This window comes from Haliaeetus leucocephalus, unplaced genomic scaffold (assembly GCF_000737465.1).
Source record: "Haliaeetus leucocephalus isolate CR32 unplaced genomic scaffold, Haliaeetus_leucocephalus-4.0 Scaffold162, whole genome shotgun sequence".
NCBI classification, from domain to species: Eukaryota; Metazoa; Chordata; class Aves; order Accipitriformes; family Accipitridae; genus Haliaeetus; species Haliaeetus leucocephalus.
Genome location: NW_010972598.1, coordinates 1,187,373 through 1,214,410, shown reverse-complemented (window position 1 = coordinate 1,214,410; position 27,038 = coordinate 1,187,373). Strand labels below are relative to the sequence as shown.

General features: G+C 44.6%; 1 protein-coding gene across 3 annotated transcripts; it reads left to right on the top strand.

The window, feature by feature from the left end:
* The first annotated feature begins 277 nt into the window (after nt 1–277).
* Nucleotides 278–6,420, top strand: ZBTB18 (zinc finger and BTB domain containing 18). Of its 3 annotated transcripts, none has more exons than XM_010562593.1 (2): nt 278–466; nt 2,585–6,420. In XM_010562593.1, the coding sequence occupies exons 1-2, from the start codon at nt 454–456 to the stop codon at nt 4,165–4,167; spliced, it is 1,596 nt and encodes a 531-aa protein (XP_010560895.1). In that variant the 5' UTR covers nt 278–453; the 3' UTR covers nt 4,168–6,420. The 3 variants fall into 3 exon arrangements, with proteins under 3 accessions (XP_010560895.1, XP_010560898.1, XP_010560897.1); XM_010562596.1 differs by having other exon boundaries at nt 292–449; XM_010562595.1 differs by lacking the exon at nt 278–466 and adding an exon at nt 1,287–1,322.
* The last annotated feature ends 20,618 nt before the right edge of the window (nt 6,421–27,038 follow it).

Here is a 27,038-nt window from a genome sequence, read left to right as displayed (position 1 = left end):
CAACTTAAGGCAGAAGTGTTGCTATGCTGCAAATACAGTAGAGCCCCATATGTTTAGGATTTTCTTTTTTTTTTTTCCTCCCTGTTAGAAAGTTTGAAAAAAAGAGACTTTGAAGTATTTTGTTTATACTAACAGAAGAGAAAAGTTCTCCTAAGAAAAAGCTGGTGGCAGGAGTGTAGAGGAGTAGCATATGGCATTAAAAGGAGCACAGCTGGAGGTAGCATTTCCATCTGAACATGATGTCAGAGCAGCTGACAGCCTGCCATCCCTCAGCCTTTTATTCTAACACACAGACAGGGAGTTAGTGTGTGCAGATCTGTGTGTGGAGAAGGTATCTCATTCCTCTCTAACATCATCTCCACTTTGCATCTGTCTCTCCTAGTCTGCTTTTTTTCCACCGATCTAACAGACCTGGAGCCAGCAAGACTCAGAGGAAAGGACTTAATCAGGTTTATGTGTACTAAAGGTAGGAGTAGCAATAGATTAGATACAGCATATTTCTGTTTTGGTGTGTTGTTTATTGAATTTCAGAAAAAAAATCACATTACTTTTCTAACCAAGTTTAGAGGTAATATATGAAATTGAGTATTAAATAGACAAGTGGACTTACTCAGAAGGCTTGGGCTACAGTTGGAGAATATCAGTTCTCGGGCACATTGTTAGCATTAACTTTAATGCATATAGTGAGAATGTCTTGGTTTGGAAGAAGGAGAGAGCAAGTTCATTCTTCATTTCTGAGACCAAAACTGCAATGGATTTAGTGGCAAGCCTAAGGAGAGTTCTGCTTTATGTTCTTGTATTGCATCTTTTAAATGACTTTACGGGGGTTTTAGGGAAATATACAAAAGTGTGCTTTTTTTTTTTTAAAAAAAAAAAAAAGGACCGTTCTGGCTAAAATGTGTTTGTGGGGAAGTCTTTCATTAAACTTCACGGTTAAATATCCAGCAGCTCAGAACTGTAGTAGCATACAGCTGTAGTGCTTCTGAAAGATAGAAATCAGCTATGTGTTTAAAAACTTTTGTACCCGGGAGAATGGCTTGACTGGTTTCCTCTTTTCTTTCTCGCGTGTAGCATTTGAAATCTTTTATTTCAGCATAACAATAATTATTTGAAGGAGTTTTTGTATTTGCGACTAATTTAGAACTTGTAGATTTGAGCTGCCTGAATTGGCCAGACAGCTGTAATCGCACTCCTCTATTCTTAATCTCTTTATCTGGGCAGCAGCTGCCATATGGCCACAGTCAGCTGGATCAGATGTTTATAAGCTTCCTTCTTCGTCCCTCTCTGTCCTTTCAGCCTCCTAATTTGATCACAGCTACCTTGTGAGCTGCCCTCCAATCTTTATTTTTAGCCCTCTTAAGGATTAGGATTGATGTTGGCTGTGGGGCACTTAAAGTGATTGTATTGTAAATCTTCGTGCTTTACTCTAGCAATGGTATTTTACAGAATGTAGTAGGGGTTGTGTTGTAAGTTTTAGTACATCTTGGTTTGCGAGGGATGAGGATTTTTCAGTAATATCTGCCAGCCTAGAGAGCCACGATCTGCTTAGATGGTTTGGGAGAGCATTGCTATCAATCACAGAAGAATAGATTAAGACAGGTTTTTAAAAGATTTTACCTTCCATATGAGTTTTGACTTCTCTACTTCTTTAAGTTTAATTTTTCTTTATCATCAAAGAAGGTGAATAGAAAAATACTTGGGTAAGAACAGTACTCAGGATACTGATTTTAAATATGCACCCCTTCCCTCTTTTAAAGGTTTTTTTTTTTTTTTTTTTTTTTTTTTTTTAAGTTTGGTACTGCAAACTCTGCCTGGTGTGGGAGGGGAGGGAAATTTCTGTCCTGCATAGGGGAAGCAGTGCTCGTTGGCATTTTGGTTGTTAGTTTCTTTTGTAAATTCTGCATGTTGGCACAAAATGTTCATGTTCTATTGTACAGTATGGAGAAGGTTTAAAACCTGAAACTGTACTTATTACAAGAAGAAAACCAGATGAACTAAATTTCTAAAAACCTTGATTTTGCTGTCAATATAAATTGACACCCGTAAATAATTTTTATACTTTATGAATGTTAGACCTTCAGATTTGGGTATATGAGCATTTCTTCATGCGCGAACCTCTCCTCTTGCTACAATTTGACTTTAAAAAGAAGGTTGATGATCTGATTTTTTTGTTTTGTTTTTTTTGTTTTTTTGTTCTCCCTCTGTGATCTCTCAAACTTAGTGTTAAAAAAAAAAAATTCTTTTTGTGGGTCTGCCCTCCTAGGGATGCAATCTGGAGGAAGTTCCCCCCCAAAAAATAACTGTGGAACAGATTTTATGAACAGCAGTGATACTTCCAAGAAAATTACAAATGTACCTATGCGCTTATTAGAACGGCTTGTTTACCATGGAAAGGAAATCGTAACTTCAGTGGTTGATCGGGGAAAGAGTTGCCATCATACATGCGTGTTAAATAATCTTTGCATGGTGTCAGTACCAGAACTCTGGCAACATAAATACGAGGTTTTTAGAGTGGAATAACTTGGATTCATAAGTTCTGTGATTCCGACCTACATTTAATTTTTTAAAATCTCATTGCTTATAGGTTATGAAGACAGTATGGAGTTTCCTGACCACAGTAGACATTTGCTACAGTGTCTGAGTGAGCAGAGACATCAGGGTTTTCTTTGTGATTGCACTGTTCTGGTAGGAGATGCCCAGTTCCGAGCACACAGAGCTGTACTGGCTTCATGCAGCATGTATTTCCACCTCTTTTACAAGGACCAGCTGGACAAAAGGGACATTGTTCATCTGAACAGCGACATTGTTACAGCCCCAGCTTTCGCTCTCCTGCTTGAATTCATGTACGAAGGAAAGCTCCAGTTCAAAGACTTGCCCATTGAAGACGTGCTAGCAGCTGCCAGTTATCTCCACATGTATGATATTGTCAAAGTCTGCAAAAAGAAGCTGAAAGAGAAAGCAACCACGGAGGCAGACAGTACAAAAAAGGAGGAAGACGCCTCAAGTTGTTCAGACAAAGTGGAGAGCCTCTCCGACGGCAGCAGCCACATGCCAGGAGACTTGCCCAGCGATGAAGATGACGGAGAAGATGAAAAATTGAACATCCTGCCTAGCAAAAGGGACTTGGCGGCTGAGCCTGGGAACATGTGGATGAGATTGCCCTCAGACTCAGCAGGCATTCCCCAGACTGGCGGAGAGGCAGAGACGCACGCAGCAGCAGCTGGAAAAACAGTAGCCAGCCCCTGCAGCTCAACAGAGTCTTTGTCCCAGAGGTCTGTCACCTCCGTGAGGGATTCAGCAGATGTTGACTGCGTGCTGGACCTGTCTGTCAAGTCCAGCCTTTCAGGAGTTGAAAATTTGAACAGTTCTTATTTCTCTTCGCAGGACATGCTTAGAAGCAGCCTGGTTCAGGTGAAGGTGGAGAAAGAGGCTTCCTGTGATGAGAGTGATGTTGGCACTAATGACTATGATATGGAACATAGCACTGTGAAAGAAAGTGTGAGCACTAATAACAGGGTACAGTATGAGCCGGCCCACCTGGCTCCGATGAGGGAAGATTCGGTCTTGAGGGAGCTAGATAGAGAGGACAAAGCAAGCGATGATGAAATGATAACTCCAGAGAATGAGAGAGTCCAGGTGGAAGGAAACATGGACAGCAGCTTGCTCCCTTACGTGTCAAACATACTTAGCCCCGCTGGCCAAATTTTCATGTGTCCTCTCTGCAACAAGGTCTTTCCTAGCCCCCACATCCTGCAGATCCATTTAAGCACGCACTTTCGAGAGCAGGACGGGATCCGCAGCAAGCCTGCTACTGATGTCAATGTCCCGACCTGCTCGTTGTGTGGTAAGACTTTTTCTTGCATGTACACCTTGAAACGTCATGAGAGGACTCATTCAGGTGAAAAGCCCTACACTTGCACCCAGTGTGGGAAGAGCTTCCAGTACTCCCACAACCTGAGCCGCCACGCAGTGGTTCACACGCGGGAGAAGCCTCATGCTTGTAAGTGGTGTGAACGCAGGTTCACGCAGTCCGGAGACCTTTACAGACACATTCGGAAGTTTCACTGTGAGTTGGTGAACTCATTGTCTGTCAAAAGCGAAGCACTGAGCTTACCTACTGTCAGAGACTGGACCTTAGAAGATAGCTCACAAGAACTTTGGAAATAAAATTTTTATATATATAAATAATATATATATAAATCTATATAGTTGTGGTACAGTCTAAAAGCAATCTTGTTTCCTTGAACTGAAAGTTTGGCTATTAGCTTGTTTTTGCACTTTAAGGCAGCATGAATATTTCACTAATTTAGCACTCCGATAAAAATGAACTGTAGAGGTAATCCGACAAAGTAACAAATTACGGAGCGTATTTTTCCCCCTTTTCGGAATAGAAGCCAGCGGATACTTTACTTCTAAGGAATCTCCAATTCAAAAAATTTGGATGTGGCTTTATTCTCCCCAAAACACTGCGTTCTGTTAAGCTCTCGATCTTTTTCCTCTTAAAATCTGAATGTAGAGATCCTCTCCCAATTTTGTCAGTTCCTTTACATTTCTATAATTGCATGAGTCCTTTCTAGCTGTTGGAAACCTGAATGCTTTTAGACCCAAATGGAAAATTTCTGAAATGCTGGATTATCTATTTTTAAACAAGCGGTTGACTTAAAACTTATTATGGCAACTTCTGGATTTCTGACAGTTCCCACTGGAAAAAAACAAAACAAAACAAAAAAACAACACAAAAACATAAAACAAAAACCCTGAGAGTACACTGGGATCACTGGGACTCTGTCTTACGTGAAGGTTTGCTTGGGATGAAAAAGGATATTGCAGCTTCAGCAGTGATGAACTGTGTGTTTAAAAAATGTGAATTACTGTTATTGTATACTGTAATTGATTACATGGGCCGGGGGGAGGTATCAAAGAACTTGGCAGGTTGTGTTGATGCTCTTAGTTGAGTCTTGAAAAGTAAATATTAACGCTACAGAAATGCATGATTTTCAGTATATTTTTGTCTTTGTTTGCATTGTATAACTTTAACGAGTGAGTTGAAAATTATTTAATTTCCTTAGGAAAAAAAACCGACACCGTTGAAAATGCCGGTGTTACGAAGAAGAGAAATGCACTGTTTTTATTTTATCTAATTTAAATTTACTTTCCCACTGTCTTTAAGTTGAGAAGAACTTAAGCTACGAGTCGCCGATTTAGCTACGTTAACAAGGAAAAAAAAAAAAATGAGTGTTTACAACCAGGCTTCGAGATTTGCATGTGCGGTGTGCATTTACTAACCCCAGACCCCTTCTAATTGCACAGACCCCACGCCAGCTCCAGCTGAGGTGCGTCCATTTCCCCAGATGAGCATTTGTAGGATTCCTGCTGCACCGCTCCACCACAATAGGTCGTTCTTTTTTTTCCCCCCGTTGAAAAGAGGCTGTGGACTGAAAAAAAAAGGAAAAAAAGCCCCGGGCTGAAAGGCCTGGGAAGGCCTGAGTGACAGGGGGGCCGGGGGAGGGCAGGGGAAGGACTATGTGTATCCAAGCAGCAGAGACTGCAGCCTGACGTGTGGTTTTAATGACCAACACGCAGGTCAAAAGCATTTTGCACAGTGTTTGTTTTCCTGTCTTGCACTTACAAATAAGGTCTATGGGAGTAGCATGGAAAACGTTTGCTGTTTTTTCCTTTTTTTTTTTTCTTTTTTTTTTTCCTCTGCTTTTGTTTAAAATTTGATCGCCTTAACTACTGTAAACATAGCCTATTTTTGTGCTTAAGATACTGAATGGAAAACTCCATTGTGTATTGCTGGACTGTTTTGGAAATATTTGGTCAAATGTGTGTTAATTTGGCTGTAATGGCATTTAAAACAAAAAAAAAGCTGTGAAAATGGCCTTGGAGCGTTATCTTTAGTTACTTGAATAGTTTCTAGGTTTTAAAACTACATTCTTTTCTTAAGTTAGAGAAGACAATCAGTGTCTGAGGAAAATGGACTTTCTCTTGGATTTTTTTGTGGTCCTCGTGAGTGATTGCTTTTTTCCTTTCCTTAGTTTCACATTCTTCTTTTGTTCTAAAACTTAGACTGACATCTAGCTTTGACAATCATAGTATGTTTTATTTTCCTGAGGGGGGAATAACTTATAATGCTGTTTAGTTTTGTACTATTGGTGTGTTGGTGAATTTTTAAACTGTGTGCTAACTGCAATAAATTATATGAACTGAGAAATCAATTCCCTTGTCTTTTTTCCCTCTTTTAAATTATAGTTACGGAGTATTTTTTATAATGTGTAACTTTATTACTTTTGTACAGACTTCTATTGCTAACTGTGTATGGAATATGTTTTCAGTATGCTTTTGAGCACTTTGTTGCTAACGTACATATTTACATCTCACTTAACATTTAAAAAAAAATTAAATGCTTGTGTTTTGAAAGCATTTCTCTGTGTGTAGCTCTCGATCATTCTGTAGAGGGATTTTATTATTATTATTTTTTTTCTTCCCCAAAGACTTTTGCAGAAGCAATCTATTAACTTCCAGAAATTTTGCTACCCTGCAACTATCTATGCAGACACACAATTCCTTTTCTGGGCTTAATTTCACCCCAAGGAGCTCTCTCGGGCTCACTCTTTTGTATTCAGTCTCTATCAGAACATCGGAGCAGAAGACAACAACTTAATCTGAAGCACTGACTGGCTGTCAGCGTTACAGTAGGCAGTCAAAATGTCCAAAATATCGGTAATATATCAAAACTGTCTGGACCACAGAGGAAAATTGAAATAATCCTACGTCTGTTTGGGGATTTCTCTTACGGACTAAATGTTTCTTAAAAAAAAAAAAAAATAAAAGGAAGCGTAGCGAAACCTTTGAAAAAGACCTGGTTTAGATGCTTGCTGCAGGATATACCCAGAATTCTTGTTTGAGGCAGCTCCATCCTAGGAACGAGACCAGCACTGCAGAGCCCAATGGGAATATGAAAGTAGAGCTAAATTAGAAGTCTGGAACAGAGACAGCAGGAGCAATTTGAAGGGGGGGGGGGGGGAATCTGAATCTAAACATTTCATTACATTTGTCATCTGCCTAGGTACAACTGAAGTTGTACCTTGACCAAGTGAATCTCAATGCCTAATGCTATTCTGCTTATTTTCCTATCTCTGTGGTAATTTGTACTTAGCCAAAATGAACTTTTTCACTGTTTTATTCTTTATAACAATTTTCAGTCATCATTTGCTGGGGGGGGGGGTTGAGTTATTACAAATACTTTGAAAACATTTCCTTTTGTCAATGTTAGCGTCTTCAGCCGCATAGTTTCCTCTTTTTTCTAGCAGCAGACGTTTTCTGTAGGCTTTCATATGATAGAATATTATGTGTAGTTAAGATGGTTTAAAGTATTGTCAAGACTGAAAAACGCCTAATACTGCAGTTCTGAAATCTGTGCAGCTGACGAGCTTTGGATGTGACTCTAGGCAGATTCACCATTTGTTCTACAACATTAAGATTTTCAAGGATTGTAGATTCCCAAATAAAACCAGGCTTAGAAGGAGCCCTTCTTCAGAAGGGTACAGAAAAAGTAACTTAGGCATTAATGACAAAATAATTCAAAATATCCTTTATACTTTCAGGTTTTACCTAGATGGTCTATACATGTGCAGCACACGCTTGCTTGTGGCTATCAAAAGTGTTTCTTCAATGAAAAGATGAAACTTACTCCTATGTGTTGCTTCTCTCCATAAGGTTTAATGTACTGACATATCTAAATAGCTGTAACTTTTTTTTTTTTTTAAATACAGTCCCTAGATAATGACGCATGAGAGAACATTTTATTTGGCTTAAGGCTATGTGGTAACAAAATGATGGTTGAAGGCAAGTTGCAGGAATGGAAACTGTATGCTCTAAACTTTGCAGGTTCAGAAGACCTTCTCTGACCGGTGGTAGTCATTACTTTTTAACTGAATACTTCTAGCCCAAGACTCACAGGGAACATGCTACATATATCATGTGGCTATTTTTTTAACCACTGCCTGTGATGATAGCTTAATATTCTTTAATTATGAATGATTTCTCTAAACTCAAGCTTAGGGGTTTGGTGTAACAGAGACTTTTGAATCAGGTATAGCATTTTACAGACCATCTACTTACTGAGACCTTTGCATGTTTTAGGTGTGATTTGAAGAAGAACTGGGTAGGAGTTTAAAATGAAACTTTCTGGCCAAGGAAAGGAAGGGATCCTCATTGCTTTTTGCTGCTCTCCTGCATTAGGGTAAAAGTGAACACCAAACAATCCCATATACTTCTGCTGAGCCTAAATGAACCCAGCACATCCCTTCAAAACATGCATCGTCTTGTAGGAAGCCTAAATAAAATGTTAAAATTAATTTGCAAAGGGGCAGGTTCCCTTTTCCCCCTGTGCTACCTCAGCCCTGCAGCCGTGCTGGCTCACCTGCTCGGGGGGACACCACCATTTTCTGTCCCTGCAGCAGCACACCCTCTGCTTGCCTTCTGCAGGTGATGGATCAAGTGATTCTTCGGCCGTGGACTGTCTCCCCCCCCTCCCCCCAATTCTACAATAATCAAATGTTCTAACTTTTTAATGGACTCCTAATATATAACTTCTAAAATACGTTTTTCCAGCTGACTTTCAAAAATGAAACCCCGAACCCCCATTTTATGTTCAACGATGCTGTAGCAATTTGCAGCTGAGGAGAACTTGGAAGGGGAGAAAATCTCTACCTGCTCGCTCCCCTCACTTTGAAGCAATGCAAATTCCTTCAGAATGAAGGTGAAATACGTTTCAAGTATTAGCCTAAAATTAGAAAGCCGATTCTAAAATACTATCATGTAGTCCTCTGTAGCAGCGTTCTCAAACTTACACATTATTAACATTATTTGTCCATGTGATTTCCAAACGGAAATATTTCCAGAGAATATAGGCTTTTATTAAAGAAATCTAACCAAAGCATTAAGGTTTTTCTACTGGGGTGGTAAATGTGAGTCTCAACAGAACTGTCTGATATTTTTAAATGGAGGAGTAAGTGATGCACAAATCACCTGGGCTCTTTCAAAATATTTTAGTTCAGGAGTCCTTGTTTAAGTTCTTTTGCGCTTCACTCATATTTTAATCATGTCATTAAATATAGTAAGTTTGGTAATAAAAAATATTTTCTAGATGGTAAGAGAGGAGTTCTTTCTTTATTGGTATGAATGCTTTTGGGCAGAAGGTGGAAATGTTCCCTTTTGCCGGCACATGAAGATAGTCACAGGAAGAGCCCTGCTTATTAAAACCTACAGCCGGCAGCTCCTGCTAGTGTGATAAAATTCAGCTAAACCTGTTAATGGGTCTTACCGATGAGAGATTACATCCTTTTGGGAAAGATTATCCATTTTAGTCTCATAAGCTAAAAAAGCAGTGTGACTTTTAACTGATTGTCAAATCAAAATGCTCTCGGTGCAAATAACACGCAGCTTCCCCAGCTCTGCCAAAGCACGAGAGGGGTGAGTCTTCTGCACAGCCAGGCAGCAGTAAAGCCAAAGGTGCTACAGGCTTAACTGAGAGTGACGGCAAATGCTGCAGAGGTTTCGAGTGATAGAGTTGTTTGCAAAAAAAAAAGTGGTTTTCTTTTTTTTTTTTTTTTCCAGAAATAATCCATGTTTGACCTGGAGTATTTCTCTTATATTGCAATTTCTTGGGTTAGTTAATTTTTCCAGCTAACGGAACTTGCCTAGGTTGTCTGCTTATAATCTTCAGGTTCATTTTGCTTTAATTTAGTTTCTTACTTACAGGATTTTTTCCTTTGAAGACAGTCACTCCACTAATACACCATCGTCTTTGTGCAGAACATACAGAGTTTTCAATCTTGAGAACTCCTTAACATTAACCATTTCTAGCAGGGGGCCACGAGCACTCACCCCTGTGCGAAAACGCTCCCTTTGCTGGGACAGACTTTGTGCCTCCTGTACCACGGCTGTTACTGCGGGGCCAAATTCTCCGTTCTTTTTGAGCTTTTACAGCCTGGCTCTAACAAGCTTTTGCTTGGGGCTAAAAGGGAGAGCGTATGCAGTCTAGCCTTGGAGCTGAAATTTCCATGTGATCGGGGATTTTTGGGATTGCAGGAAATAAATAAATGATTAATTGCGAAGTACAGCTGGTGATTATTTTTTAGGATGTTTTAATGTGTAGTGTTTTGGTATTTCTTAACTCAGCATTGTGCTTTAAAATGCATATTGTGTATGAACATATGTGTGTGTGTGCATGAGGAAGTACTCTAAAATAACTTGCTAATTTTTATTTAGGTGTGCATCAAAAATCACAGCCTCAGTTATTCCTTAAAGACCTTTAGAAGATGTGTTTAGTGTTCGTATGTAGCAGCCAACATGACATGGTCTTGTGCAACCTATTGCTTGTGATTCCTGCAGTTATCAGTGCTCATCTGAGCACCAAGAAGGATTTTTTTATGCCACGTCCGGAACATGCCAGATAGGGATTTACACAGCACATCCCCAGCCATTACAACCCAGTGCATGAAAACCAGCTTTAAATTAGTAAAATATTTAGAGAGCAAGTTACATGTACAGCATGACTTCCGAAAGGATTTAACTGGTAAAGCAATATGTTACTGCCTCAGTACTACAGGAGGTATATTAAAAGGCTTAACTGTCTCAAAACAGCTCTATGGCATGGTATACGCTGTATCTGGATGTAAATCTAGATAGGGATTTAAATATTTCTTTCACAACCTTCCCGAAATACGTTTTGGTTAAGTCTTATTTACAGCTATTAACAAAATAAAAACTACCCTCGATGCTACATTTTAGGCTTTTGTCAAATTGTCTTCAATTTTAGCATTAAAGCTACTTTTTATAAACTTTTGGATGTGTTCCCAATATACATTTTACAATTTTAAAAATGTACTTTATCTATAAATAAACCCCCTTGAAACTGATAGAGGTTTATCATACAAGATATGATTTATTTTCAACTGCATTTGCCACGTATTCGCACTTAGTAAGGATTCATGTTGAGATAATTTTGGAAATTCATACGAAGATAAAATATAGTTAAAATCTTAATGAAACATATCCCATCTTCATAGGCTATAGCTATCAGGTCTTCATTTCCTGGAGCTTATTCTCCCTTTTTAAAGTAGTTTGACTGGCACTGTCTATCCAGAATCTGATTTCTGTTCGTAGGTGATTTTCAGGCTTATATATATGACGGGTTGAAAACACTATAAATACCAATATTTCTTTATTTTCAGATGACTGAGTGACTTTTAAGAAGATCTGTGTCTTAATGAGCTGAAACTAACTAAGCAATTCTTAATTTGGGGGAAAATGGAGAGTCATACATCTCTGTATTCATTATGAGGACGTAATTTAATGAGCACACGAATGCTGGGCTCCCTGTTGACAGACAGACCAACGTACCTCGGCAAATGTTGGGTAACTCATTGCGACTTACTTCCAAGGATTTCTCGACTGCTACTCTGTGCTTAAAAGAAAAGGCTCCTGAGACACAAGGTGAGCACAGAGTTGTGTTTTGCCCAATTCAGTGTGATAAACATAAATGTATTTCTTTTTCGTTAACGATTGGAAAAGTCTCATAGAGAGAAAACTTCTAAAAAAGCGAGGACAAAAAATGGCATAAAGCAGTACTTCACTTAGGAAATTTGTTATTCTTAGCCTAAATTTGCATCAAGAACCCATGCATTTTAAAATCTCGGCAAGGAGACCTTTTAAAGCCCATAACCAGTAGTTAAAAATGAGAGCAGATCAAGCTTTTTTTCTTCTACTTTTTTTTTCTTTTTTAAACAGAGCGCTAATTTTAATGTGCTCTTTTATTCTCTCTAATATATAACATCAAGTTTGCAGCTCGGAGGAAAAGGTGGGCTTCCCGCTGAGCGGAGAAAATACAGCCGAGCCATATTCACCTTCCAGCCCGAGGGTGTTGTGTCGGGGCGAGGGTACGAGGCAAACACTGGGGCCGTCCGTGGGGCCGACCTGGAGGTGATCATCGTGTGCCAAATGGTACTTTCATCCCCAAACGACAGCAGGCTTGTAGGCACGCTTCTGCTGGAGGGATCGAAAATGACTGAAGTGCTGCTTCTGGAAAGATGTTAGATAACGTGGAGTGATTCAAACCAGGCATTAAAACAGCCGCGCTCGCCCTTTCTCAGCAGAGAATGGAGATGGAAGCGCTCGCTGCCCACCCCGGGCCGAGGGATGCGCAAGTCGCAGAAGTACCTGATGGTAGAAGCTGATCTTAAGTGTTACGCTCTGAACTAACAACGCTGCTGGATGGTCTGGAGCTGGATATCTGGGTGCTGTATTGCAATGCTATTTTAAAAAAATATGTAATAAATGTAAGGGTCTGATCTCTCGACCCTTCTTCGTGGCATAGGAGCCTCAGGGCAAGCGGAGATGTTAAGATTTGGGACCTACCTGGTGTGAACTACATGTGAGTCACTCTCAAGACAGCGAGTAGATGACTAGCACTCGTCCTAATGTTAGCCTTCTATTTTAGGTTGATGCTCTTCAGATTCAGGGCTCCCCCACACGAAAGCACGACCATTTAACACGTTGGGGTTTTTTTGACAAGAGCCTTTGATAGGTCTTGCAGTCGTTCATGGCTGAGCCAGATTCATTCCATCCAAATCTGCCTCTGTTAACGGCAGGCAAAATTTTGCTTTTGGAAATACCCAGCTCCTTTGGGTAGCTGTTGTTACTTCCAGAACAGGGTAGGAATATGTCTGGAGCAGAAAAAAATTATTTACAAAGATATCAGCTTAGCATGTATTGCTAAAATTTAATATTGGTGCTCACCTTTTGAAATGATCTTATCTCCGATCTTATCTCCTTTTATTCAGAAGAAGGAGGAGGAGCCTGCGCTTTGGACTTGAATGTGGTGAGAAGAGGGAACATCTGTAAATAATGGCTTTTTTTTTAGGAGAGGGATAAGCACATTGTTAAAAGAATGAAGGAAATTACAGAAAAATGAGGTTTAAGGGAAAGCACATGTTGAAAGACAGAGCACATTAATCAGGCTATGGGAATGGGAGGTATAAAGCCTCTTTTCTACACCACTTTGATTCTTATTAAGGACAAAAAGCCTTATGAGGTTTTTTCCTTTTTTTTGCTGGCTCTTAGGAAGGAAGCAATATACCATGGCAAGGTTGTGAGCCTCATTCCTGGTGCAGTCCTGGAGGATGAAGCATTTTTAATTCATCTCAAAGGCTTTTTTTTTTTTTTTTTAACAAAGAAAGGAAAGTCTCCTCCTCATGACTTTACAGATGGCAGAATCCCTGCTCTGAAGCCCTTGAAGCACTTGAAGTCTCATTGCTGGGTCAGTGTGAGACCCCATCCATGGAGCAGAGGTCCCTGGCTTTCTTCTGCCCTCCTAGTGAATGAGGCATTGGGATGGGGAGCCCTTGGCCAACGCTGCTTGGTAAAATGGTGTGGCTCTTTCAAAGCCGCTGAAATTATTGAAGAAGGATGGAAGAAAAAAGGAAGTGAAAGTCATGTTTATCTTGGGGCTGGATGCAGGGTTTGGTATTTCAGAGTGTTTTCACCACATCGTCCATGCTACCTCTCCAGCCCCTTTGTACACCATGTTTGATGCCTGATGGCTCCACGCCTTTCTGCTGTCGGCTGATCCGAGCTGAATGTGTTCTCCCAGAGTTATTTGTCAGTGAGAGAAAATAATTTTCAAGTCCTCTGGAGAACACCTGAGGTGTATGCTTGAATAAAAGCTCATCCCGGGGTCCTGAGCAGAAATTAAGCTATTTACGGAAGTCTTCATTCCATCATAAATCCTCCTGAGATACTTGGTGGTCTTCAGTGGGCACTTGCTGGAACCCCTGGTTTGTGTCTACGTTATTTATTTAGAAAAATAAGAAGCAGGCTAATGATCTCAGCTGTAGCATTTTTCCAGATGATATAGATACTCCTGCAACTGCCCCAGTTCATTCCCACCTCCCCAGCCCCATTTTCCCTAGGAGACCATTTTGCCACTCCAGGCACATGCCACAAACGAGGCTTTCGCCCGTCGCCCCGCTCGGCAGTGGGCTGTGAATTTCGGCAGTCGGCAGCGTGGCTGCGAGCGCGCAGCCTGGTGCCTGTCAAGCATCTTGTTAGCACAGCATCCGCAAGACAACTACTCTGAGAAGTACAACCAGGGGGCTGGAAATCACTGCAACCCCCCCTGCCACACTTTTAAACACGGCTCTTCTGCACGGCTGGCGGGGAGGTGAGGAGAAGGAGGGAGCGGAGCCTCCTAAAATTGGGGTTTGCTTTCCTTTGCAGCCCTGTGGAAAGCCCTGCCGCTGCCCGAGCCCGCGGCAGCCGCGCGGGGCAGGGGTCGGCGTGGCCGGGAAGGACAGAGGCTGGTGGCATCATCATGGCCCCGTCGGTCTCCCCACGGGATGGCAGCGGTGCAGGGAGGTGCCTTCGCCACCCCTTTCCCAGCCCTTTGGTGAAGGATGGGGATGCTGTGGCACCAGCGCTGGGTGGTTTGGCTCCCGGTGCCGCCGGGCTTTGCCTTACCACCGTCGCGTGGTGTATTTCTCCAGGCCATGTGCTGCTCCTGGGTGAAGGCTCCCTCTCCACAGCCAGCTCCAAACGCCAGGTCCCAACCTACACCTTGGTCAGAGAGAGGGACACTGCGGCCTTCGTCTTTTTGTTTTCTTGCTTTTTGGGGCGTACGCTAATATTTTGGAAGCTCTTGCCTGATGATGGTCTCAGAGTGATTTTGGGCTCCAGCCGTCCATCCTCCTGGGGCCTCGGCTTAGGCACATTTGCGAGGCAACCAACGCCACAAAAACATCCGAGTGCGATCTATTTTTTCCTTCTCCTTTGTTGCTTAATGGATGACTCAACTTTCTTTTGTGACTGGATAGCTTTAATTTATAGTTTTTAGGCGAGCGATCGTTCCTCTCATTATTTTGGGTTAAATATTCTTATTTGTTGATTATTTAATAGTTTGTTTGGATAAAGATGGGGAAAAAAAAAACCAGCTTGGTGCCATAGACCGAGTCCAAAAGAAATTAACTGCTCTGCTGCACATATTGGAGCAGGGAGTTTGCGGAGAATGCAGCCCCGCTAATGGACTGGCAAACTGATAAAGGCTTTAAAGATTCCATATAACCCCACACTGCCTCGTTTTATTAATTAACTCTCCTCGCTTTGTAGCAAGGTTGTCCCGGCCATGGAATAAATGAGTGAAAGGGCTGGCCAGTATACATTAAACATCATTTTACTCTTTGCCTTGTGAAGGATTAGGGTTTGCGGGGTTTTGGGGTGGGGTTTTTTTTCCACACAACCTTCCTCTGCCAGTGTTTTCGTCTGCGTTGCTTGGGGTTGGAGGCGGGGAAGGAGTTGAGGAACTGCATCCATGGCCCTTTGCTGATGTCCCACAAAGGGTGGCAACAGCGTGGCCCAGGCACCGGGATGTTAGAGCTACCGCGGCCGGGGGTCGGCACGGAGCCCACCGGCAGAGGGGAAACGGGGGCTGGGGTACCGGAGAGATGGGACAGCTATTATAGCGAGGGGAGGGGAAGGAGCCACAAAAAAAAAAGGTATCGCTCTCAGCAGCGGTAAACGATCATTCACTAACAACGACTGACTTCTCAGTTCTGCGTTCTGGAGAACAGGCGCTGTTTTGACGGACTGCTTTATTTAATCACTGTTTAGCTGGAGAATGGCTCCGCTAAGGCATTAAATATTTCCGTGAAATAAAGGTCATTGTGATTTAAGTTTTTAAATTATTCACCGAATATTAAAGCTGATTTTTCTTTTGCTGCATTAATTTTCTAATATTCCCTCTGCATGTTTTCTTTGATAGGAGATACAGATTATTGTAAAGCCTGGCAACCAAAAAGGGGCAATAGTTGAGACCAAACTGATTTATTTATTTATTTTTTTAAATCTCTGCGATTCGTGGGACAAAGTTCAGTGATGCATCACACCATCCACTCTCTGTCTGGACCGACGCAGGGTTTTTTTGTGGATTTTTTTTTTTTATGGTTTTGGGGTTTTGTTTTTTTTTTTTCTAAAACATTACTTCTTGGCAAACTAGATATGCAAATGCCAGAATACACTAAAACCACATTTAATTGGACCCACTTGCCAACTTCTTGAACACAGCTTGGATTATTTCACTGGAGGCTGCTTCTGTTAAAAGATGGGGGAGGAGGAAGTGGCATATTGACAAGGCTTCAGATAATTTTTTTTCCACTAGAAGTACAATGTGCGATGAGCCAAGTTTGGAAGTATTTTACTATGTTTAATAATAATTATTATTAAAGGATATTGTAAACATATGCATTTAAGTGGAATGTAATGGGAATAGAATCATGTCACTAATTTAGCTTTGGATTAATTTTCAACTTTTTTTTTTTTTGAGGGGTAATCGACTCCCGCAGTAACTGGAACCTGCGTGGCGCTGTGAAATGCTGGTTTAGAGAGAGGACGCATATCCTTTTCCCTAGCTAAATGAGCTGATTAAAAATATTCATTCTTTTAGAAGATCTGTGAAATTTTCATCTCTGACTAGCAATCAATTAAATATAAACCGTATAATAGGATTAAAATTACAAGGTTTAAGGAGTTCCCAGAAATTTCAAGCGTACGTACGGATGCATATGTTATACTTCGGTATTTCAAAGAGAAATGGAAACCTCAATAAATGGTTGCCCTAATAACACCGGTGCTGTGAAAAGCTAACAGAAGGGGGTTACAATCTCTTTCCCGAGCCCCTTTTCCATGCTGACGGCCACCTGCAAATGTGGGTGAGCTGCGGGGCCCCGACAGCCGTGTGGCTGGTGCTGGTGGGAGCCAGGAGCCTGGATAGGGGCAGGAGACACAAACGCTTTCGGGGGGCTCAGTGCAGGCTTTGCCTCGGCCGCGTATTGCCCCCAGGTGACAGGAGCGGCCCTGGGGTGCTGCGGCCACCCTGCTCACAGCCATTCGGCGGGTGCCCTTTTGGCCCCTGGGACTAATTATGCCTGACGCACCCAGGCAAGAAAGACGCTTTGTCTCCACCGTTATCCCTAGGGGAAGGGAAGCCTCCGGTGCAGGCAGGCTGCACCCCTGCCCGCCCTGCCCGCTGCGCTGGCTGGGCAGGGACGCTTGCTTTCATCCTCCGTCGCACCGAATTTCTCCCAGCGACGGCAAACCTCCCGGTTTTCCCCAGCCGGTGAGCCGTTGTGTCGGCCGGCTGCCGGCAAGCAAGCCGGGGCTGCGGGCGCTCCCCCTCCGGCACGGTGCCCCATCCTGCCGGGACGTGTGGCCGGGCCCTGGCAAGGCACCAAGGGCTGAATGAACGGGAGGGAGCGGGAGGCGAAGCAAGCAAACAAACAAACATTTCTCCGCGCGCGCAAGTTGCCGGAGATGTTGGTCCGGGCTGTCGTGGTTTTCAGTGTCAGCCTCATTCTTTTTCTGCAAACGCTTCCCAGTCGAGGCGTTTGCGCTCCTTTTTATTCCCGTTTGCGATTTGGGGCAGCAGATTGGATGTGGCGGGGTGACGCGAGGACAGGAGCAGAGCGGTCCTCGCCGCACGGCACGGGCGGCCATCGGGGGGGACCCGCACCTGCCCCCATCTCCATTAGCAAACGCCACCTCTCTGAGCGGGGCTCGCTCCCGAGTCTAAAACATTGTGTTACCGTCTACGAGGGTTTGGGAAAAAAAATTACTCTCGCATAATAGTGGCACTGCAATTAGGGAAGAGGCGTCGCTTTAGATAATGAGCATCTTTTTAAGGTACTTATGCGATCTGAAAAATCATAGCTGGGCTGGATGTTCTTTAATCTTGCCATCCACCCAAAGCAAATTTGCAAAGGAAGGGGTTTATTGTCATTAGAGGAATTCTTTCAGCTATCAGAGGAGAGAACAATTTCTTTGTCATTAGCAAAATCCCTGGCTTTCCTTCAGCACATAAACAGTTTACACGATGCGGTTTTAAAATGTGCTTGTCTGTAAGCCTTCGCAGGAATCTGAATTGTGAACATTTCAGCGTTTGGATGTAAAATCTGGGATCTCGATTTAGCCTTCTGTAAATGCAAGGATGAAGGGCAAAGCACAGATCTGGGCATGAATTTTTAAATTAAGGGTATTCAGTTTCACAGTTTTAGGATGGCACCTATATGCAGTCGACAACCAAGATGTCTGAGCAGCTCACAGTCTGGAGTTTATTCTTAAATAGTCTGTGAGGCCTGGATTGCCTATTGTCCCTCGTACATAAGGTTCGGAGATGCATTGGCCCGGGCTACGCCAGCAAAACTTCTCCATGCAAACCTGGCAAGCGGCAGTGGTAAAAAAGGATTGAAATAGTTCACGTCCCTCATCACTGTACCTGTGCTAATCGCAGCCTAAGAGGGGATGCATTTAGAGGGGTAAAACATTCTTCTCCTGGGTTAGATCATTACGCGCAGGGAGCAGGTTTTTTAGGGATGTCCAAGGAAAAGCTGTCGCCTGCTGCAATGGGCTGTAATTGTGTTTGGGTGGTGGAGCTGTGCTGGCGAGCCCTTTCTGGGGCACTCAGAGCCAAAGAGACCAAGTCACCATTCCAAGCCTTGCGGGAAGCCGGTGCCAGAAAAGAAATTGCAGCACAGTCCCTTGTGTTGCCGCTCAGTGTCCCGAGCACTGAACCATCCCCTCTCTAGTCCTAACTCTGTTTAAAAACAGCAAAGGGATGGCGTTCAACCAGAGCTTTGTATTAGATCAGTTGCCTGAACATAAAGATGAACCTAAGCCAGTGACTGTGGCAATCTGTGGCCAGTAAAAGTGAATGCAATTTATTTTAATTAATGGCGGAGTCTTTTTTCTAAAAGAGCAAGTGGGTTTCGAAGATGGGGCTGGAGGACTGGCATCTGAGGAAGGTGGAGACGGTCAGTATGAGTAGGGTGCGGGGCTAAGACAAGCAGGAAATAAATCCACTGGTGTGTGAAATGTAAAAAGAGCCAACAGGTAGAGGCTCTCAAGAGGATGAAATGATACCAGGGACACTTTACATCAAAGCTGCGTGAAAGGCAGTGTGGGTTACACTGCAGAGCGGCTGGAGGACTGGCACGTAGGAAACCTCCTGGGTTTGGATCGATTTGGTCGGACGCCGATCTGAACATGGGGGTCACAGGAAACAACCGCAGGGTGACGAACGTGCATCCTCGGTGCAGGGGGGCACAACCCCTCATGGTTAATGTTAGAAGTAAAGGGGGCGAGGAAATTGCACAGTGGAAAAGACGGGGGGGGGCCTCTGGGCCAGGGCCCTCTGCCTCTCCAACGTCCAGACTGAGACGGAGAGACTCAGTACCATGAGGAGGGGTGGGTCAGGGAAACGCCTCTGTGGTCCCAGAACGACCGACGTGTGACCACAGGGCTGCGGTGTCTGTGGACCCGGGCAAAGCCACGCTCACGACGGCTCTACTTTTTCACCTGCGCATAACACTGAAACGCATCAAGTTCAGCCACAGCTGTCTTTCAGCTGAGGATGTGGCCGATGAGTTGTTTCTTTCTGGCCCAGGCGTGCTGACCTGCAGTAAATCCTGCGGGGCAGCAGGTGCCCTCCCCGGCCCCGGGGGGGACCTGCTCTCCCAGCAGCCCTGCAGGGGTGCGACTGGGGCAGAGCCCGAGCCCACGGCAGGACCCAGGCCGCAGGTCTCCTCCCGGCGGTGAACCTGGGCTGCAGACCCACGCCGGCTCTACGGCATTGGTCGTTAATTAAGCTGCTGCGACCAGCCGAGTCGCGGAAGCAGATGCGTTATCAGGGAGTCGCAGATCACAGAAGGGTTGAGGTTGGAAGGGACCTCTGGAGGTCATCTGGTCCAACCCCCAGCTCAAGCAGGTCCACCTAGAGCAGGCTGCCCAGGACCACATCCAGACGGCTTTTGAGTATCTCCAATTGCAAACATTAAGCAAGACAGATGTCGTTTTGCTTGTCCAGTTTTCTACAGAGAGTTGAGTTTTTGCATGGGAGCAGAAATGATTTACCTCCACCTGCACCGACCGCTGAGTTAATGGAAGTCCAGCGCTAGCGGGGATGTCCCCGCTGCCCGCCTCCGCACCGCGGCATCTTCCACACTACCTAGTGAGGGGCCGTCAGTAGCTCTTCTAACACCACGAGGCAACGGCTTTGGACTGCAGAAGCACGACGTCTGCGGGGCTGAAGTGGTTTTGGAAACATCTGAAGGCATAGGAGCTCTTGGATATGAAGGCGGTATTTCAGAAGGGGCAGTGGCCAGTTTGCCTGCTTTTAAATGAGCTGTGATCCAGGGTAATGGCAAGACGTTTCTAAGTTGCAAACATGGCAGGGAAATGTTTATCTGCATTTTAAAGAGCTGAACAAAGTTGCTGTTTTCAATAAATTTGAGCTTGAACCAAATGTGAAAACTTGAGGTCAAATCTGACTTGAAAGCAACACTAGCAACCCCTGATTAAGAGAGGTGGTCAGATAACATTTGATAAGTCAAAATCTGAGCCAGATTTTTAAAAATGCAAGCAGATTTCAAAGGCTGGGTCATTACAGAACGTGAGATTTCTGTGAATCAGCATGTTACATGGTCTGATGTATTGAGACTCAAACAAATGTTAGACATATGGAAAGACCTCTATATAATGAGAGATGTGAAAAACAGGATGACTGTTTAATTTAGAAATAGGATAAGGAAGAGGGGCACATTAGAGGTATATAAGGCAGTGAACAGCACAGTGGAGATAAGTCTGTGCTTCTATTCACTCTGTATGAGACAGTAATTTCTATTTACTTACACATGACCAGCACTAGAAAATTTTCTCCAAGCGTGGGTAATATACTATTGGAACTCTGTGCCACAAGGTACCCATCCTTGGAAGAGCACAAAAAGGTTACAGAAAGAAAAAGTATGTATTTATATGTATAATAAGCTATAAATCATGCTTTAGGAAGTAAGCCAACCAAAAGTTGGAAAGAAATGTTCCCTGTGGGCCACACGTTTCCCAAACTGCCCAATATGGGATTCTTGTACCTTGCTCTCAAGGCTGTCGGCAAGAACAGCAGGTGAGATAGATAGGTTATTGATCTGCCCTGTGGTCTGAAAAATTACAGTGGGTTTTTTGGTAGTAACTGTATCCCAGATGTCCTTCTGCACTTGGAAAGAGCCACTCAGAGCATGGCCCAAGGGGACTGGACGTGCAACTCCCAGGGCCCCAGCAAACACGGAGCAACCAGCGGCTGGAACAAGCCTCCTGCCCTGGAGGTTGCATTTGGTGTGGTGTGAAAAGGGACTAGGGAGAGCCCATGCCAAGAGTATGCTGGCACTTAAATCGGTGGCCACCCAACTGTGTTTCCCATGCCTGGTTTGGCTGGTGACCGGTGTCCGACTGCAGCGTGGTGGCACTGGCCGAGGGGCTGGGCGGGGGGGGTGGTAGGTGTCACCCAAAAGCTGCGTGTTTCAGTGAGTTTTGGTCAACGCTGCTCTAATTCTTAGCATCCTTCACAAGACTGGTAAGGACCAGTGCTCTCGCTCACAAGTGGGAACGCAATCGGCCTCCTCCTTGCTGGATGGGAACCATGTTAGGAGCCGGGCTGGCTCCATGAGACTGGTTTTCTGGGAGAAAAAGCAATGTGGCAAGGAACGTATGTGCCTGGACCAAATGGCAGCAAACTTATGGTAAAGCCCCTGCATATAATCTATATTCTAATTAATACTCTGCATCGTCTAATCAGAAATCTTCTGGCATGCACAGTCCGGTTTGCAAACTATTCAGCAGAGAGGCTTTTCTAGCCTCTCCACAGATCAGGGTAATTAAGCAAAGCTGCTGGAGGGGCTTCCCTCTGCAGCTTCTTGAATACTGGGAAGGGGGAACAGTGCTTGAAAAAAACCAGGCAACCTCTGGCAACCTCCCTTAGCCCTGGAAGGCTCTCTGGAACAGAAAGGGGGAAAAAAATTGCCTTCCTTTGCTGCTGCTGTTGAGCTGGTCTCGCTCCCGTTGTCCCGGTGCCAGTGCTGAAAGCCCATCCTGCTTCCCTTGCGTCGAGCGAACTGTCCGTCCTAGAGCAGATGCAAGGCGGCAGCGGGACCGCTCAACTTCAGAGCCTCTCCGGCAGCCTCCGAAGTAGAAGAGCACAGCTCTCCTCACAATATGCTGTGGGGGAGGAGGAAGGAAGGACTTTGGCCCTGTTTGCTTGTGCTAATTGATGGCTTCTGTTGCAGCTATTCACACTTTTAAAAAATGGTAACGAGTCTACTGATTTAGAAGCAAAGAATAAAAACCCAACAGCCTCACCAGCGCATCGGGCGCAGACAAAGCTGCGTTGAAGAGCGCTCGGCAGAGGCGCAGCGAGCGGCTGGGCAGAAGAAACGACCCACCTGCAAACGCTGAGCTCTGCGCAGATGGGCAAAAAATCCTAAAATATGCCTTTTTGCTGGGATACGCAGGGACAGCCTCCTCCGCAGCACTGGGCTCGTGAGCAGGGGCTCAGCCCCGGTGGTGGCCTGCTCTGTTCATCCACCTCCCAGCCTCACCTCGCCCAGCTGTGGTGGTCTCTGCCTCCTTTATAAAATGAGTTTTGTGCCTCTGACTTCAGTGCTCTCCGGGTGAGCAACGTCTTGAGGCAGCCCTCTCGCCGTGTGCCACGTCTCCTGTGCCGGCGTGGATAGGTGCCCAGGAGCCATGTGGAGAAGGGCTCCGCATCCCTGCTCTCCCGCCCCGAGCCTCTTCTCCTTGCAGGCAGACATTGTCTTCTCCTGCTGGGAGAGCACTGTACCTTGCTTAGCAGTTTACATGCTAAGTCTATATTGCAAGTCAGAGGTGTGATCACAACACGGCTGGGTGAAACCCCGCTTGCTTTAATTTAGCTAGCTGAGATATTAATTTTGGAGGAAGAGGCAGCAGTGTGCACTTTGGAGCCTATGGTCTGGGTGGGCTTGCAGAGCCTGCGGTGTTTCAGCTTCCCTGGCATCGGTACCCAGGCAGCTAGACGGAGCGAGCTGGGATGTGTGAATCAGCAGCACAGCAAGAGACGACTGCGCTGAGCGGAGGGAGCTGGGCTCCAGCCACGCGCCAGGGATGCCACGGGCTGAGCGTGGCGAAGCCTGGGCATTTAGCAAAGCACTGCCGCCCTCCGCTCCCCTCCTTCCTGGGGACCCGCTAAATGCACCTCCCTCCCCAGCAAGTCCCTGGCTGCCGAGGTCAATAGTTCTGCTTTAAGGAAGGCAGACCCGGTTCCCGGCAGGAACTGATCTCTGTCAGAGAGACCCCCGGCACCCCAGTGCCGCCGCCAGCCACCGCGGTGAGTCAGCCGCTGCCGGCTGCTCGGCGGGTGCCTCTGCAGCGGCCGGGGAGGGGGAGAGGCAGCGTCCTCCCACCCTGCCTCCCTCACCGCGGCCCTCAGCAGCATCCACACAGGGGCTTTCGCCTCTTCTCGCAGCCCTCCGCGCTCTCCTTGTGATTCACATCTGGGTGTACTCAGCCTGGTAGTTTCTTTTTCTGAGAAGGTCACCCGAAATATGTGTTTAACAGAAGCGTTCTCTATTTTTAACATAGAGAAACCTCATAAAGAGTCAGAAGACTAATGCAAAATAATAAATGAGATATTTAGTCATAGGTCTCCATCACATTCACATTATAAACAGCTCAGAAATGATTTCCACTTGTGAGATAAGATTTAATTGTAAATCATGGGAAACGGTGAGATCTAGATCGCCTGGAGCAGGGTGGGAAACATATTTCTGGGTCTGGAGGGAGAAAATAAAGCAAAGTGTGTGTCGTAACCAGGGTGGGCCCTGAGCATGTTTAAACCGAACCGCGTTTCAGCCCAGGCAGCGGCTGCTGTTCTCTAGAGAACCACCAGCTTTCTGCTGAAGGCTCTTTCTTCTTAGCTATACTGAGGGGCACTTTTCTGCTGTGATTTCGTGGTACCCAAGGCTTTGTTACTGGTTTCTCCCGATGAAGCTGCTTTTATTCCAACTTAAGCTGTTCCTTAAGCAGCATGAGACCAGCTCAAAACTTAAATGGCAAATGCACGGCAGTAACTTTCCTAGCTGCAGAAGGTGATATAGACAAATCTGTTGCTGATACCAGCAAGTACTGAGCCGAGCCCCTGTTTCTCATTTGGAGTGCATTGCTGTGTCTCCTCTGACATGTTTCTTCATAGCACTGAAAAAGAGGCACTTGGAGAAACAGCTTTTCTACTCGGAGAAATCTTTGACTCCAGGGTTGTAAATCGAGTGCTGTAGTAGGTAGTCGGCAGAAATCAAAGAGCTTACATGTTTTTCCAGTGCAAAAAGAGGAAAGATCAATTTATTTAAAGTAGCGGAAACTGATTTTTCAGTTGGCTAACCTGTTAGCCTGCTCCTATAGGACGAAACCTAGGTAGGGTGAACGCTTGGATTTCTTGTGCATTTATTTTGTGGGTTTCAACCATCCAGTTGAGTCAGGACTGCTGGCGGAGCAGCCAGTGGTCCTCCTGCTTGCGCTTCGCCTGCCGGCCACCCACCCCAAGACTTAGCCGCCGTCTTTCAGCAAACGATGCTGTGGCTGTGGCTCCTCTTCTGCGTGATCGCCAGGGTAAGGAAACGGTCCACTTCAGTCGGTGCCCTGCTTACCCAGTGATTAAAACAGGGAGGAAACAGCAACAGCTTGGAAAGGGGGGCAGCCCCAGCCCGGGAGCAAGCAGGTTTCCTGGTGCTGAAAACAAATAACATGAGGAGAGGAGAAAGAAGCTCTTGGGTTGTGCCTAGCCATGGAAAGACTCGAGAATCTGCCTGTTTGAAAGCTTTAAAGGTGATAAGAAATAGACACTTCTCAGACCTTTTACCCTACTTTTCCAGTGCAGTTTGCTGCTCTTCACATGCTGCTTCATGCTGCGGTTTTCTGCAGGTTCACATATATAATATTTCACAACTGAAATATTATATCATAACTTAGGGCAAGTTTAACGCTCAGTGTTTACAATACAGCTGCCTTCCAGCATTTGGGAAATTTTAACACTAGAGTGGCTCTAACCTCACCATGTCCACCCGAACACCTAAGCGGTGCTACAGAACCGCATCCCCCCTCGCCGCCCTCCTGCCTCCCCTCTCCTGAGCTTACCCTGCACCAGACAATGTTGCCTTGTGATGCACATAACTTTTTCACTAACTGGAAATAGGATTCTTGCTCTATCCATTAGTTACTGTATATGCAGTTTGTATATATAATATTTATATTTTTCCCCCAAAGTTGTGAAATATATAAAATATAATTCCTCTAGCTGAGAGCTCATCATTCCCATGACAAGGTGCAATCAATAAATTATGCACCACTTGTGGTTATTCTGCATGTCAACTCATATTTCCATGTCGCTGTCCTGACTGTTACTGAGTGTTTGTGTTGTTGTACCTTTCCACCTCCTCAGTGTTGATTTAGGAGTTATTATTCTGGGCTCATAGTAACTGCAAGAAAATCAAGTTCCAAGTGTTTCTGCCAAAAGAAGGAAATGAAATGAGCAAGTCAACAGAAAATTCCACTTGTCAAACACCATTTGCTTACGACTATGGCTTTGTTAAGGAAACTTGTGTTCGGACAAGTTGCCCAAAGGAAACAATTTGCCTTTGCGGCGGGATAACCCCTGTGCCCAGCAAGGACTCTTGGTCGCGACAGCTGTGGTCCTCAAATGAGCGAACAGGAAAAAAAACCAAAGCCACTTCTGACACTTACAAATTATATCTCCTGAATAATGCATGACGCATCCAGATTGGCTACAGGAAGGGGGGGCGGGGGGGGATGCTTTTTCAATGGACAACCAGACGGATAAGGATTGTATTATAAGAAGAGTTTGACATACCAAGAAGGGAAAAAAAAAAAGGGGGAAAAAAAAAGCAAAAAGAAAGCCCAAGTACTCACACACACTTTGAGATTGACTGTCAAATCATTTCACATCTGTACCTAAAGCAAACAGACATAATGCTAACAGCTTGCTGGAGCTCAGAAATGCCACCCACTAATCAGTCCACCTGTGGAATTCTCAGTCCATCTTGCAAGTCGTGTACCCGATTGCCAAGACGCCTGACAAGAAAATGTATATTAAAATGTTGAGTAAGACTGGAAATACAATGTGGTGTAGTATAAACAGAATGCACTCGCTGGGCGGGAAAGCAGAGATGCCTTTTAATTCCTCTCACAGTGACCCGGCGCCGCTCGCTCCTGCCTTCACCGGCGCTGGATTGCGGGGACGGCTCGCCGCCCGAAAGGCATGTTCACCTCCCACCTGCAATCATCTCTCCCTCTGCTTTTGCACATAAATAAATAAAATAAAAATAAAAAATAATAATTAAAAAAACCCTACCCCCCTCCCCAAAGCCTCTGTCCCTTTTAATTACTTTTTTCCTTCTTTTTTTGCACATGGGTATAATTAACAATTGCTTAAATATAGGCGTTGGCAAGATAAGTCTCAGCAAAAAAAATTAGTGAGAAATAAATAATCTCTCCTGCGTAATGAATGCACCCTTCGGGGTAAGACAAAGAGGTAATTCAAAGGAATGGTTTGTTGAGATGGTGCGTTGCGGGAGCACAATTCTTCCAGGCTAAATTACATCGAGGATTACAGCACCGGATTGCCAGTCGCTATTTAACGTGCTGGCAAAATGATCATTTTGCTCTTTTCATCTCCAAAAGGAATATAAAGGAATGAAAGGAGAAAGTTTACTGGGATTATAAGAGGAGGCAAGAAGGGCTGGGGAATGCCCCAGGGAGGATAATTATTCCGTACGAGGCACCATCAGAAGGTTACGGGGTTTGTGGTGTAGCGGGAGGCGGTGTGGCACAATTAGATGCTTTAGATACTCTTTTCTATACATCCCGAGCTTTTACATTTGCACAGTAGCTGTTTTCTCTCTCTGAGTACAAAATGCTATTTTAACATCTGTTCTTTTAAGGCTATTTGCTCTGGGAAGGCAAGTGTGTTTTGCCATAAATTTAGGTCATTAATTTGTATCTGTTCTTTGTTTATTTAAGAAACAGGACAAAAGGGCAGCTGCCGAAACATTTGGCTGTGCCGAGGGGTAGCGGGCTCGGCATGCTGGAGTTGTGCGTGCGACCAGCTTGAG